Genomic DNA, 16,309 nt, shown 5'->3' with positions numbered 1-16,309 from the left:
TTCTTCTTCTTAATACAAGTTTGTGGCAATGACTACACATAGTGAATCTAAGTATAACATTAAGTCAGCCAAGACTTAAGCAGAACCTACAGTTATGGCTAGAATAAATTACACTCAATTTACTTTACCTGAGAAAGTTTCTGCTCACAGCGAGGGTCACATACTCAAGTGCCCAGAGGTCCTTGCCAATTGCTGAGAATGAATGAAACAGGCTGGGGAGTGAGCATACAAAAGAGGAGCCGCGGCTCAACTCCAACCAATTAATACAACAGTGTGGGAATTTGACCCGTGTTTCCACGTCATTTGATTCTTTGAGAGATGCCAAGAAATCTAGATTTTTAAACACAACAGCCTGAAAATGTTTACTCTAATTTTTTTTTTAAAACACTGCATAAGCCAAACAAAATACCTCTTACAACTTCAGACCTAGAGCATTAAATTCCCATCTCATAGTGGACACCAGTTGCTTTTTTCCTGCTCAGCAACCCTTCCCTGATCGTCTGATAACAGAACTGCTCTCCCTGAGGAGAACCCTTTCCATGTGGTTCTATCAGAGACGAGGACGCCCTCCAGTCTTCAGTGGAACCTTTCTGTTAGCCTTGAATTGACTCTATGTTTGCATTAGGATTACTAAACCAGGGCCCTTCTTGTTTGCTCATGGAGAGCTACAAAGGCACGATGACATCGTCTCAGCCCCTGGATACAGCTATCATGATAGGTCTATAAGAGCTTTCAGGTGCATGAATCAATAAGTCACTCCCCCCCCCCCCCTTTTTTTGCCTAAGCTATTATGTTGGTTCTCTTACAACCAAAACACTTAATAACACATCCCTAGAAAACTGTTACATAATCCATCCTACAGTCTTCCAACCATAAGATCTGTGAGGATGTAGGTGCCTTTAGTCCGAAAGGCAGTTCGAATGCCGAAGACCAGTGTTTCCACATCATTTGATTCTTTAAGAGATGCCAAGAAATCTAGATTTACTCACTGTATGCCCTTCGTGGCTGTGATTTGTGCCTTGATTCTGTGAATTAGCAGAAGGAACTGAAAATTCTAGTATATGATAAGAGTGGCGCTCATCTGACTTTGCCTCTGGTCAGTATATAAAAATGGGGAATTGGCAAACCAACAACTGTAAGAAGCCCTCCTGGCAAAGAGTGAAGGTGGGAAACGAGCTCTAGGCCCAGAGATGGTACTAACTATAAAGAGCCTTTGAGGACTACAGAAATGACAGGGGTGGTTTAACAGCTAGCGGTTTGTTCCAAGGGGACAGGAAAATGGTCAGGCTAAGAATTTAATGGCGTACTAATAGATTTGTCCACCTGACAATAGCTTTAGGCTTTAAAAAAATGTGTGCGTGTCTGTGCGGGCGCATGCGCGCGAGCTTGCTCACGCATGCTGCTAAATCAACAACTCGGGGCACATTTTCTAACTTCAGCCTTCTTCCCTGAAGCAGGCAGCAAAGATGGACTCTGTTTTTTGCTATAGTAGAGGCTAGTTCTCAAAGACAGAAATGTTTACCAAGCATTTACTATGAGCCAGGTGCCTCACTGGACATTTGGCCAGTTGTTATTATGGAAAATAACAAAGTAACTAATAGATAATAATACAAAAATAGACTGTTTCGCATTGATTAGCTTAATGGCCACTTGTGAAGTGAGAAAGGTGAGGTGATACAATAATAACGGTAAATGAATATTGGTAAACGGGAGGTGCACATGAGTAACCCTAGAGCAGTGATGGCGAACCTTTTGAGCTCAGTGTGTCAGCATTTTGAAAAACCCTAACTTCACTCTGGTGCCGTGTCACATATAGAAATGTTTTGATATTTGCAACCATAGTAAAACAAAGACTTTTATTTTTGATATTTATTTTATATATTTAAATGTCATTTAACAAAGAAAAATCGACCAAAAAAATGAGTTCGCGTGTCACCGGTTCGCCATCACTGCCCTAGAGCAATCATTAAAAAATAATAAAATGATGTACCTAGTAAAGCTAAAAGGCAATAGAGAAAATAAGATGAATGACTAGAACATACTTGATTAACCCAATCAGATGCCTTACCTTGCACATGGAACTGGTGAATCTGAAGTCATCTGTACTATAAATTCAGCAGTCCTACAGAAAATGAATATTTGTGATTAGTTATCTAATCTAGTTGGATTTGAAGACAATGAGGATCCAGTGGTCATGAGAGAGAACACTGCAAGCACTTCTGTAACCAGTTACTATGATGGGCGTTGCTTAATTGCAGACCTCAGAATCCACTTGAACTGGTTAAAGCAGGAAAGAACTTATTAAGTGAACTAGCCTTTAGAATTTCTGGGAGGGAGTGGTTATCTAGTTTCAGTGCCATGCTGCCAAGAGACTGCCTTCACCTACACTGGAAGATCATTTCAGCAAAAATCCTGCTGTGGCTACAGTCTGTTACATAATTTGGTTGAATATATGTATACCTATCTATATATAAATTTTTATATATAAATAGAATGTAACCTTACAGAGTTATGGTTAGATACATTAATAACTACTATATTATATGCAAATAAGGGAATTATATGGATATTTTAAAACTTCATATTTATTTTGGTTATTTTCTTATTCAGCCTGTGTTCTAAATGCATGAACTAACCTGGTCATCTTAAACATTGAAAGTGAAGTTTTGGATCATGTGAGTTAAAAGATGTTTACCTTTAAACAATAAGCTTAAAACCAATTTAGTTATTTCTGTTGTTATTTCTAGGCAGAAGAAATCCTTAGGCAAGAGCTGGAGAAAAAAGAAACGCCAAGTTTGTACTGCTTGCTTGGAGATGTCCTCCGTGACCACCGCTGCTATGACAAGGCCTGGGAGCTGTCCCGGCACCGCAGTGCCCGTGCGCAGCGCTCCAAGGGCCTCCTTCACCTGCGGAACAAGGAGTTTAAGGAGTGCGTGCAGTGCTTCGAGCGCTCGGTGAAGATCAATCCCATGCAGGTTAGACAGCTCACCAAACCCCATCTGCTCTCGGCACTGACGGTTTTCTTTCTTTTTGTTTTGTTTTGTTAATCCTCACCGGAGGATATTTTCCCATTGATTTTTAGGGAGAGTGGAAGAGAGAAGGAAAGACAGAGAGAAACATCGATGTGAGAGAAACACATCGATTGGTTGCCTCTTGCACAAGCCCTGGGCCAGGGAGGAGCCTGCAACCTAGGTACATGCCCTTGACCCAAATCAAACCTGAGACCCTTTGGTTCACAGGCTGACGCTCTATCCACTGAACCAGACTGGCTAGGGCCTAACAGTTCTTTGATTTAGATTCTTCCTGAATGAGTACCCCCTTTCTGTCCTACTGGCTGGTGAGCTTGTCTTTGATTGCTAAGAACTTCATCTGTGATACACTTTTTGCTTGTGAGCAAAAGTGGACTCTCTGTTGTGTTTTTTTATTTTGTTAGTTTTGTTAGTCATGCTTAAGGCAAATACAGCTATTAAAATTAAGTTCCATTTTGAAAAGGTACATTAGGAAGGAAATGAATCAGAATTACAGACAGTACAGGATTCTGCAAGTAACTGCTGAAATCAATAATGAAAGAAAAACTTTTATATAAATAAAATAGGGTAACATAGAATGGACCATTGATCATCATAAGAAGAAATGTTTACCAAGCATTTACTATGAGCCAGGTACCTCACTGGACATTTGGCCAGTATTTGAAACCACATGGTCTGCCTCTGGAACCTGCACTTCTTTTTTTAAAAAATTGTGGTAAAAAGCGCATCACAACGATGTTTTCATCGTAACCATTTCTAAGTGTAAAGTTCAGTAGTGTGAAGTATGTTCACATTGTTGTGTGAGCATCACCACCATCCATCTTCATGTTTTTATCTTGCAAAACAATAACTCCCTATCCCCCTGTCCCTCTAGTTGCTGACAACCATTCTACTTTCTGCCTCTGAATTTGACTACTCTTAAGTACCTTGTATGAGTGGAGTCATATAGTATATTTCCCTTTGTGACTGGTATAATGTCCTCAGGAATCATCCATGTTGTAGCATGTGTCAGAATTTCCTTCCTTTTTAAGGCTGAATTCCATTGTATGTGGGTACCACATTTGTTTATCCATTCATCTGTCAGAGGACACTTACTTGGGTTGCTTCAACCTCTTGACTATTGTGAATAATGTTCCTGTGAACGTGAGTATGCAGAAATGGCCATTTTAGAACATGGTAGACTCAGAGCATGTCTTTTACATGGAAAAAACATCAGAAGTACATTTTTCATGACAGGTTAGGCTGATGCTTACTTGCCTCATTCTGAGTAGCAAATATCTTCCAAATCAGGTGGCAGGGAAAAGCCTCTTTGTCTCCCTTGAATATTTTAGGCACATCCCTGCCTCACAGTTACAGCACTTGCTCTTCCTTTGCCTGGAATGTTCTTCTAGGTATCTGTTTACCGTGCTCCGTAGCCTCATTCAAGTCTTTGCTCAGATGACACTTTCTCAGAGAGGCCTTCACCTCCTCCTTATACTCCTTAATTTCCTTCCCTGCTTTATTTTTCCTCATGGCACTTAGAACCTTCTAATATTAGGTATAGCTTACATTAAAAAAATTATGTGTATCCTCCACCTGAAATAAGTCCCATGAAGGCAGAAATTTTTGCCTGTGAGTTTTAATTGTATTTTTGTAGTGCTATAACAGCGTCTATTACATATTGGATAGTCAATAAATATTTGTTGAATGAGTGAATAAATAATATTTTTAACCAATTATTCAGTCAAATATATATGATTGATTGCTGTGCACACACCATTTAGCCAAAGGATGAAGCAGTAGCAACAGATCACCAGATAGTTCTGTTTGTACCCTCTGGTACAGTCTAGTGAAATGAACACAGATAAAACTGGCCAATTACACAAGGCATCAAAGAAATACCAAGTGAATTATTTATAAAGCACTAGTTATATAGAAGCCAAAGAGAATATTTCTGCCCCCTGGTAGACATTGGAGAGGATGTTGAACTTGGCTTTGAAGGACAAATAGTACTTAAAGAGGCCAGGGCAGGGGTGAGAGCATTCCAGGTAGGTGAACAGTCTGAGCAAAGCCTAGAAACAGAAAAAGAAGGTAGGTGTGTGTGTATGTGTGTGTGTGTGTCCTGGAGGAGCGGAGGGGTGAGTGAATAGGCTTTTTAGAGTCACAGGGAATAGAGCCGTTCCAGTGGGAAAGCTAGCCTGGAGCCAGATTACAAAAGGCCTTAAATGTGACTTCTTATTTGGCAGATAGGGGCCATCGAGGGGTTGGTTTGTGTTTGGCTTCGTTTTTGAGGAAGGAATGTGGTGCGCATGGAGGTAGTTTGGGAATATTGCTTTGGCAGCACGATGCAGGCAGGGCTAGGAAACTGTAGCAGCAGTCTAGCACGGCAGTGCCAGTGTGGAAGGGGCAACAGGAAAGAAGGGATGGATGTGAGGGAATTTGCAAGGCAGGACTTGACAGGACTTAACCGTCTCATTATATAATTTTGAATTAATTACTTTGTGAGACAAAAAATGACAATTGTTTAAAGCAGTACAAACAGATGTTATGTGAGGGTATTTTGCAGTGTGTCATATGGATCCAATTGCGGCAGGCTGTGAGCATGCCAGAATGTGCAGGCATTTGATCTGCAGTTGTACAGACTACTGCAGAGGCAGACACCGCAGACTTGTCCTAGCTGGGGTCCAAGTTTGAACTGTTTCTGAAGAAGGACAGCTCCTATGTGCTGTTCTCTCCTGTAAGTCCTGGAACAAAAGGAAAACAGGAAAACTGAATTCCACCCTCTTTTTTCACACATGCCCATGCAATTAGGTTTAATAACAAAATTTAGGCAAAATGAGAGTGATATTTGAATGGTTCTTGTGCATCATAACGACTTTCTGAAATCAAAGGGGTATAGAAATACCATTTAAATGCATTATCTCTGCATCTATGGCCATTTGTTAGATGTGTGTACCATTTACAGCATTCGTGCTTTGGAGAGTACTGTCTGTCTTTCACTTATAAATTCATCAGAAACATGTCAGTGACATGGTATTAGAATGACCAAGAAACTGATTAGGATACACGAATACCTAAGAAAAAGAAACATTAATTCTGTAATATATTGCAGAAATGTGCAGATGTCACAAATGTATAGCTTCATAAATGTTCCTTTTGTTAGTTTTAAATGTTCAGGTAATCAGCATTTAAAAATTTTTAATTTTAATGTAAAGTATTTTTATTTTTCAAAAATAATTTTAGTTTTGAGAACAGTTTTCAAATGTAATGATCTTATAGATCCCTGATATAGTAAAACCAGCTTGTTGATCAATAACTTGTTGGCCAATAAATAAAGTCTTTTTAAAGTCATATAATTTTAATTATTTTTAATGTCCCATTTCACTTGCAAAATATTGCAGTTTGAACAGTATATTATGTGGTTGCCTGACTACGTGTTATCGAGATCCTGCTGTGTACCAGGCATGGATGTGGGAATGAATTAGGCCGCGTCAGCCTATCAGCAGAGAGCAGAGCGTTTCCGCCGGGAAATGATAGGGACAGAGCTCGTTGGTGGGGAGCCTTAAATGCCTTTCTTCAGGGTTATCTAACCCTCTGGATGTGGAAGTCTGTTGTGGTTTTGAATTAAAGAGTGAGTGATAGGACGAACAGTACTTCAGGAAGTTTAAATAAAGAATGAGTGTCATGGATGAGCGACCAGTGCTTTAGCAGTGAGGATGGAAAGGTAGCACAGGTTGAAGCCTCATTACAAAGGGAAGTTTTCTCGGCTTTAATCTTTGAACTGGTAGGACTGAGAATCCAAGAGGATGTCAGTTTTCTCAATTTCTTATTAAAAAGGAAAATATCCCTATTGATAGATTGAGATTTCAAGAGGAAGGGAACATACATATTTGCATGGGATGGTGCTGTGATTTTGTATGCTGACTGTGAAGAGGTGTTGCTGTATCTAACTAAAGCTGTCTGATAGATACTTCACTGGACATAGAAACCTGAAGCCCATAGTGAGGCCAGCACAGAGCTTACAGACCAGGGCTTCTCTGCAGAGTACGGTGAAGCCATGCAAGTGAATGGATTCTTTACAGAAAACTGTTGGAAGAGAACACCAGGCAAAACACTGAACCCTGGACATCCCCAGCAGCTGGAGGAAGGGAGAAGAAAGAGTACCAGTGAAATAGGACTCTAACAGAATGCTCCAGGGTTTTGGTCTGAGAGACAGAAGGAAACCAAGGAAGGGATTCATGGGAACTTTAGGAAGATTATCAATGTTTTGGGACGACCCAGCACATGACAGGGAGTAGTATGTTTCTGCAAGACCAGGGGATTTTAGAGAAACTGAGACAGCCCTTCCCAGCCCATTCTTACGTAAGATCAGACTGCAATAATGCTCCCTGGTTTTAATTACCCAGGGAGCTTATACTCTCCCTTGATTTGTAGGGATTAACTTTATCTTTCATTTTGGTGTTTGAAAGAAGAAAATGTTATTTGAAATGGAGTTCCATGGTTTCTGTTGTGGACGTGTATTAGTCGTGGTGGGAAGACTCAAGGAGATGGGAGCTTACATTCCAATGGAGAAGACAGAGTGAACATATGTGAATAATATGTAGAGAAAAAAGAGATTCTTTCCTTTGTGTTCCTCATTTCTCATATTGGTAAGCAATAAAAAATGAAACTGTTAAGGTCTAACTTGCATAACTGCCAAGAAATACAAGCCCTGGGATAACATCTGGGCCGTAGCTGTGACTGGGAGGTAGGGAGAGGGCAGGAGCTTCGCTGCCAGAGGCCTGATTCTGACTCCTCATAATCCCAAGGAATGTGACGTAGGTGAATCACTTCATTTTCTGGGCTTCAGTGTCCTCATTTGTAAAGTGGAGATTATAATCCCTCTCTCAATTTGCTGCTGGGGAAATTAGAGCTAAGCTCTGTAAAGTATCGCACTCAGTTCCTGGCTCATAGCAAGTTCCCAGTCATAGATGTTACATAGTGGGGTTTTCGCATCCTGCCTAGTAGTATGGCAATAATGGTGGTAGAAAATCATTGTTGCCTCTTTCTCTGTAGCCTAAATGACAGACCAGCACCTATAATAGCTCACATTGTGCATTCTCTGGAGGGAGTGGGCAAATGTAAGAATAACCAAATAACCAGAATAACCAAATCTAGGACAGGAATAAGAGGAGAGCATTAAACAATTAATGGCCTGTCTAGTAAAAGAAAAATGTGTGCATAAAATTTCATTGATCCTTTGGTTTAAAGCAGGGGTCCTCAAACTTTTTAAACAGGGGGCCAGTTCACTGTCCCTCAGACCGTTGGAGGGCCGGACTATAGTTTAAAAAAAAACAAAAACTATGAACAAATTCCTATGCACACTGCACATATCTTATTTTGAAGTAAAAAACAAAACGGGAACAAATACAATATTTGTATTTGCATGTGGCCCGAGGGCCGTAGTTTGAGGACCCCTGGTTTAAAGGAAGGCACTGCAATAGAGGAAAATACTCCTTTAGAGAGAGAGAAAAGCCTGGTAGGTGAAGATGTGTTTTTTAGGGGGGAAAAACTTGGGACTTAGTAAATGAGAAATGTGGTTACAAAAGAGTTGGTGGTAGACATTTTTTAAAGAAACTATGAGCACGCTGCATCGCTTTAGGAAAAGCTACTACCAAAGAACATTGATTATCACTCTTGGATTCGGCTTGGGTCATTTCCTGTTTAATGAAACCACATTCAACAACTGATCTGCATTTGGGGTCATGGGAATGTGTCAGGGATGTAGAAAGGAGAGAAAGAGTGTGAAGCTTGGCTTTAGGACTCCATTAAAGCATGTTAAACTTTATTATTTGTGACATCAAAAAAATTCAGTCAGTCAGCCCTGTAAGGAAAATTAGCGAAAAGTGTGTGAAGAAACTGATTATTCATTCTGCAGAAACCTTGAAGGAGGAAGGAATTTTGAGTAGTAGGCTCATAATGTAAGAAAGGAAATTGTAATATAAAAGCAGATGGTACCTATTGCAGATGTGCTCTAAGTGCCTTTGTAAAAATTAACCATTTAATTATAAAACTAATCCACCCATTGTGTAGTGATGCTTAGTATTTCCTAGTCCCCTGAGTGGCACGCTTTAATTCCCACTTTAATTATCGAGGGTTCATAAGCATTGCAGTCACTCTCTTCATCACACGTAGCTCACACCAGGAACCAGGAACCATTGTGTGGCTTTGGGCAAATTACTTCCTTTCTAGGCCTCGTTTTCTTTTTTGAATTGACTTCTAAGGCCTCTAATTGAACAGATTCCCTTCTAGCTCCTCAAACCTGCTGATTCTAATTCTAATCTCCTTGTATAACCAGTGTACTTACATTGCCACTAGATGGCACTATTGTAGCTTTGAACCCTGTCACCTCTGGGTTTTCAGAATCTGGGGTCCCAAGGAGCCTTGGAGTTTTCGTTTACTCCAACCTCCGTTAATCAGTTGGGGAACTGAGACTCAGAGGTTAAGTGACAAGGCCAAGGTCATACAGTTACACAGAACCTCTTGAATCCCAGGCATCCATCTTTCCATTTCACTGTTTCTCTAGGGAACTTAATGAGGGAAGTTCAGAGAGAGACCATATTCTCAATCATTGCTGTTCTTTTGTTAATTATTTTTAAAATAATTTAAAGTCATTCTTTAAGAATACATATTATCACATTTCAAATAAATAGTTGGCCCGCTTGTGTTTTGCATTGGTTCGCTCAGGAGAGAAAGCGGAGTGTCAGCTTATTAGAGACGATCGCCCCACCTGTGACATGACAGGCTGCCCTCGCAGTTCGCCCGAAGGAAGCCCTGCAGGAGCCTCAGCCAGAGCCTCTAGCAGATGACTCTTTCTTTGTCTTGCCCAGTCCCTTTGATAAGAGGTTTGCCTTTCAGCTCTTCCTTCCAACCAAACATGGTCATCTGTTCTTCTGTTTCATCTTTGTCTACCCGCCTACTCAAGAGGGCGTGGGGGAGGGGGTTTGATATGCCCTGGTCCTTAAAAAATTGATCTTCTCAGTTTTCCAGCACCTGTTCACTGCCTTCCTCTCCTTCATCGTTAGCAAGGATGGTATTGCCATAAATCATGGCTGTGGGGGCAGGGTGGTAATAATAGTTTATGCAACAGTTTAAAATAAAAAAAGTAAAAGAGGCAGCAAATATTCTCCTTAGTCCCCGAAATTCTGAGGCCCTCAATTGAAAAGCAAGGGATGAATGCATTATTTGTGGTTTAGTGGGTCAGCTCAGCCACAGCAGTGAGAAGATCCTAGAGTTTGTTTATTTTAAAGCCATTTCATTATTTTAAAGAATAGGGTGTGTGCAAAAGTCATCCTATCTAATAATAGACAAACATGGTAATTAACCATACCATCGGTACCATTGGCTGATCAGCGTGATATGGAAATTAACCTCCAACAAAGATGGCGGCTAATTTGCATACTGCAGGCAGGGCGGGACACCGGGAGCCACCATCCAGGCCCCCGTGTGCGACCCTAGGAGTCACTGGAAAGCCAGGCAGCAGGCAAGGCAGCCCCCTGGGACCCAGGAGCTTGTCGGCGAGGTCTGCAGGTGAAGCAGCGATCAAGCTATGAGGGGGAGGGTGGGGGGCAGAAGGAGCTACAGGAGCAGCTCTGGCCAGAGACTGAAGACTCTGGCTGGAGCGAGGAGCAAAGACTGAAGGCTCCAGCCGCAGTGAAGACTGTGTCCAGAGCGAAGATGGAAGGCGGTGGCCAGAGTGAAGGTCTGGGTCCCGGGTGCCAGAGGAAAACTGGTGCTGGCAGCCAGGGGAAAGAAGGCCTCTTGCACAAATCTTCATGCAACGGGCCTCTAGTCTCATTATAATTATACTAGAGGCCCGATGCACAAAATTCATGCAAGAGTAGGCCTTCGCAGCCCTGCCCTGGCTTTGTCCAGAAGGTCATCCGGACAGTTGTTCTGCTGTTTGGCCATTCGGTCAATTTGCATATTACACTTTTATTATTATAGATGTTATCAATACTATATGAAAATCTAGCAGTTGGTGATTTTAGGATTTTTCTTCTGATGCAAATAACTAAAACAACAACACAAATGACCAAGAGTAAAAAGAGAACCTGAATATGTATTAAGTCATCTGCCTGATTTTCATTAAATTTATTTTCATTTTAAGACCCTGATTTATGAAACATTGACTTATTTCAAAAAATTCAAGCTAAATAATAACCTCATTACCAGCTATAAGATAGAAGCTATAAGATAATTGCTAATTTTAGACATTTGTAACCTTTGTCTTTTCAGGTGGGTTGAAATATTAAGTTCTTTATTTACATATTGAATTTGCATTTCCTGTTTTTTATAACAACACATGTGAAATTGTTTTGTGGGAAGTTTGTTCTTTGCTGATGCAGAAAGCAAGAAGGTTACATCCATTTTGAGAATTTTGAGGATAGTTCTCATTTTCTGAGTTAGTCCCAGAATGAGGTATCTCTCATTCGAAATAAACTTGCTACCATAATTCATTGGCTATGCCATCAGTTGTAAGAGGCACATTTATTTTAAGTGCCACTTTAATGCTGCCAATAAAACTCTTATAAGTTATTGCTTATTAAGATGCCATGCACATATGGGAATCAACCAATGAATGCATAAATAAGTGGAACAACAAATTGGTATTCCCTCCCTCTCTCTCAAGTCAATAAGTAATTTTTTAAAAGGTTAAAAAAAAGATGCATCTATTTCAGAGGTGTTAAATAGTGAAAGGAAAGTATACCTTATAATTGATGAATAAATACACAGATTTTGACCCTTTCAACTTGGTTAGAAGTTGAAGATCTTGTTTGGTATATCCACACTAATAAAAGAGAAACATGCAAATTGGTGTCACTCTGCTACACCCACCAGCCAATCAGAGCAACTATGCAAATTAACCCAACAAAGATGGCGGTTAATTTGCATATGCAGGCGCAGAGCGAAGACTAAAGACTGAAGAGGCCACAGGCTGGACCAAAGGCCTGGGTCCTGGGTGCTGGAGGAAAACCAGTGCCGGCAGCCAGGGGAAGGAAGGCCTATTACGTGAATCTTCGTGCAACGGGTTTCTAGTTGTTTTATAAGTTAGCATCAGATTTTATACTCTCTAATATTGTATCATATTCAGTGAATGTGGTTTGGTGCTTTGGAGCTCTTTTCATTTGATTCCAAAAATAACCAGACGAAAGCAAAATGTAATGAGTTAATTTTTAGGTTGCTGGAAATCCCTTGATTCAGAAAAGTGAATTTCTAACTTTGTTTCAACCTGTTACCTCTGCTCCTCCGCCCTCCTACCAAACACACACCCATCCCTTTCTCAACTGTCACCTATCCCTCTGACAACATCTATTCTCTATACAATTCCTGATAGGAGTTATTTATAGCCTTTTGGGAATTCAAGGCGAAGTGTTATAAACTGCCCAAGGATGTTTGCTTTCTGAGCCTTACCTCTAATTACTGGCTAAAAATCTTTATCTGCTTAAAGAACTTTCAGGCCTCAACTAGCCATTTGGAACAAGTTTTGTGGGAATTCCCTGGGAGGAAAGATGGGGGGTAGCCTCCTACTCTGCCTCCGTGGAAGGCTATGGACAGATAACTGAGCACCTCATTTCCTCTCCCACCCTGAAGTGTTCAACCAAATCCACCTTCTGGCTCACTGCCTTGGTCTGGAAGTCAGCGAGAAAGCGGACTGCATTCTGCTGGCTGTGCTGACTGTATCTGAAAGGAAAGCAAACCCCCTCTAATAGCTGCATTTCTGACTAACTTCATTGAATTCTTATCAATTTTATCTTTCCTTTGATAGAGGCTATTGAATTTTAAGGAAATCCTGCGAAGTAAAGATTTCTTTTGTCATTTCAATAGCTACTTCCTCATTTACCTGTTTTCTAAATCTCTGTGTTTGCAACTCTTATTGACTTAAGTCAGGCTTTCCATTCTGCGATTCTGAGCCTACTTTTTCTACATTATTTTCAGGCATGCCTAAGCAGATACATGCTAGGACAGTGTGAGTCTTGGTTAGAGTAGGCAGTGCAACTCCTTGTGGTCTTAAAGATGAAAGCAAAAACTTTTCTCCTTAAGTTTGTAGTACATTCATTCACCAGCTGTGAATCTGCTGATCCTTTGTATACTTTTTATATAGTTGATGCTCAGAAAAAATGTTAGATTAATCCCAAACATAATTTCAGGACTTGCATTCATGGAGTTTGATTAACACACAGAGTGGTCTTGCTCAGCGAAAGATGTGCAGTGATATTGTACCTGCTTTCAGTGTCATTAGCTTTGAAAATTATATTGGAAAATTCATCTCCATTTGCTAAATTTCCATACATTTATGTTCCTTATAAAATGTGAGGCAAATATTTATTATATAGCTCTGTGTTCTTTCCAGTAGTGTTTGTTGATAGTATCTTAAATGTTCACATTATAGCCTATAAATGTGTGTTTGAATGACTGACTTTTGGTCTTGCAGCTCGGGGTGTGGTTTTCTCTTGGCTGTGCCTATTTGGCCTTGGAAGACTACGGAGGGTCCGCAAAGGCGTTTCAGCGTTGTGTGACTCTAGAACCCGATGTAAGTTTGTTTAGTCTTCTTCCCTTATTACAGCTCTAAGTGGGTATTCTCTAAGTTCTTCAAACTGTACTAGCGTTCAAAACAGTAATTCCTATCGGTGTATACTTTCAGTTATGCAAGATAAGTGCTAGAGATCCTCTGTACAACATTGGGTGACATTAATCATGCTGTATTGCGCACTTACATTTTTACAAACAGGGTAGATACGTAGATATCATGTTGTGTTCTCATCACTATGGGGAAAAAAAGCCAAAAATTCTTTTCTTCTAAGAGTTTTATTGTTTTAGCTCTTATATTTATGTCCAACCTGTTGTTAAGACTTATTCATTAAACTTACCACACTATGTGTCAAGATGGATGTTAACTAAAATTGTGGTGATCATTGCATAATATTTACATATATTAAACCATTATGCTATACACCTAAAACGAATACAGTGTTACATATCAATTATATATCAACTTAAAAAATTAAACATCATTTCAGATAATGTATTTTTTTTAGTTCAAAAATTTTCATTTGATTTTTACAGTTTTCATGTTTCTGCTGAGATTTTCTAATTATGTTCCCTTACTATGTTCATGATTCTTCATATCTTTGATCATGTTTATAACAACTGCTTTGAAGATCTTGTGTGCTTATTCCAACATCTCCTTCATTTCTGTGTTTATCTCTATTAACTGATTTTTCCTTTGGCTATTGATAAATTTTCCTGCTTATTTGCATGTATGTCTACCAATTTTTTATTGTGGATGCTATGTTGTTCAGTTTCTGGGTTTTCCATTGGAAGATAGAGTTTTATTTTGGCATTTGGTTAATTTACTTTTGTGGATCAGCTCAGTTTTACTCTTTGCTAGGATGGGTCTGGAGTTGGCTTTATTCTGCAGTTGCAGTCACCCTTCTCTCAAGATATAACCTTTTGGGCCAGTACTGAATGCCATGGGTGCTCAGTGCCTTCAGCATTCTCCACCTGGTTAGTTAGAACTTGAATAACTCCTAGCACTGTGTGACGTCCAGAATTCCGTCCAGCTCACAGCTTTCTGGAGTTGTTCTCTGCCTGGCCTCAAGAAGTTTTGCCCTGCACATGTACAGCTTAGTATTCAGCCAAGGACTCAATGAGATGCTCACTGAGATTTCTGGAGCTTATTTTCTCTGCAGATCTCTCTTTCCTGGTATTTTACCCTGCACATTCCAGCCAAATTTTCAACCCTGAACTTTGCACTCTTCTAGACTTGCTCTGCTTTGTTTGGTTTCTGCCTCTCTGGAAGTGCCTCTGGTTAGAAGTCTAGGTTGATTGTTGAGATACCTAAGTTGTTTACCCTGTCTCAGGGATCACAGTCCTGTGACCAGGCTGTTGTCCAACTTCTTAAAAACAGTTTTCTAAAGTTTTATCCAGTTTGTAGCTTTTTATGGTGATAAGTCCACTCTGGTACTAACTGCTATGTCTGCAAGCAGAGGTCCACATTGCCTTGTAATTTTTAAACCATATGTATGGAAATTGAGAATTATATACTCTGTGTTTCATAAGATGTAGAATAAAGAGGAGCAAACGTTCATATCATTCTTGTTTGAATCAACATTTATATAAAAGTTTTAATTTATTTTTGTCATTGAATAGAGGAATAGGTAGAGAAATGTGTTTGGTGAAATGCTTAGGAATAATACTGGAACACACACTCCCTTATTCTTCTATCTGATAAAGGATGATGGTAAAATAGCAGAGCCTTTTATGATAGGAAAAACAATATTCTGAATACCTTGGGTTTGCAGCAAATCTATATGTTGTATAAATTATGTTGTAAATTGTCCCACTATTTTGTAAATCTAAATGTAGAAATAAAATCTTAACTAAATTCTAAATTAGAACTTTAATAGTTAATCAATTTGTTGACTATTTTTGTGACTTTTTCATGCTAAATTATAAAAGTTACATTTAATTTACTTCATTTTTCTCATACAGCTTTAAACATACCTTAGTGAAAATTGTGATTGTAAAGAGCACATCTTGGACTAGGAAAATATATTTTTGGTTGTAGCAATTATTTTACCTGAATGAGAATAGTCTATAACTGGGTTCTCTATCATTTCAGAATGCTGAAGCTTGGAACAATTTATCAACTTCCTATATCCGATTAAAACAAAAGTAAGTACATCAGACAAATATGAAGAACATTGCTTCCAAATAAATGAATGAGATTTTCTTCAACTGAATACTGAGGCATTGTGCCTTATAGCATTTGACTTCTAAATGTAGTTTATTTCTTGAAAACATTTAATGTGTAATAAAATAAGAAATATTATTTGAAATCTTTACTTGCTACTGAAGTTTTACATCCTAAACTTCCTTACATGAGAAAAGCAAGCATGCCTTCAGTTGGTCAATTCAATTGATAGATTCTTATTGATTACTTGCTGTGTACTAGACATGATTGAGAAATGGAAATACGAACCAATGTCTTCAGGGAGTGTAGGTGTAAAAAAATAAAATATTATGCCATATTATTAAAAATTGATTAATAATGTAGGTAGTATGTGGTAAATATTAACTGAGAAATACAAAGAGGGTTATAATGTAGTGGGTGGTATTTGTACAACATGTATTCTGTGCCAGACATCTCAGAAGAGAGGTGTACAACCCGAGTTCAGAAACGCTTCTGAGAGAGTATTGGAACCAACCTAAACTTTGAAGAATGAGTAGAGGGCACAGAGGAAAGCCATTCGGCCAAG

At 39.4% G+C, this 16,309-nt stretch overlaps 1 protein-coding gene across 2 annotated transcripts in view; it reads left to right on the top strand.

Annotated features, from left to right (window-relative positions):
- TTC27 (tetratricopeptide repeat domain 27) overlaps nucleotides 1–16,309 on the top strand; it is a 100,066-nt gene that overhangs the window by 70,039 nt on the left and 13,718 nt on the right. For both annotated transcript variants that reach the window (XM_059660173.1, XM_059660172.1), the window contains 3 exons: nucleotides 2,748–2,975; nucleotides 13,483–13,581; nucleotides 15,673–15,725. In XM_059660173.1, coding sequence (XP_059516156.1) covers nucleotides 2,748–2,975; nucleotides 13,483–13,581; nucleotides 15,673–15,725 — 380 coding nt within the window. The remainder of the gene's footprint in view (nucleotides 1–2,747; nucleotides 2,976–13,482; nucleotides 13,582–15,672; nucleotides 15,726–16,309) is intronic.

Source organism: Myotis daubentonii, chromosome 12, assembly GCF_963259705.1.
Source record: "Myotis daubentonii chromosome 12, mMyoDau2.1, whole genome shotgun sequence".
In the NCBI taxonomy this organism is placed as follows: Eukaryota; Metazoa; Chordata; class Mammalia; order Chiroptera; family Vespertilionidae; genus Myotis; species Myotis daubentonii.
Note: the sequence above shows the minus strand (reverse complement) of the source record. Positions and strands in the feature narration are given on the sequence as shown.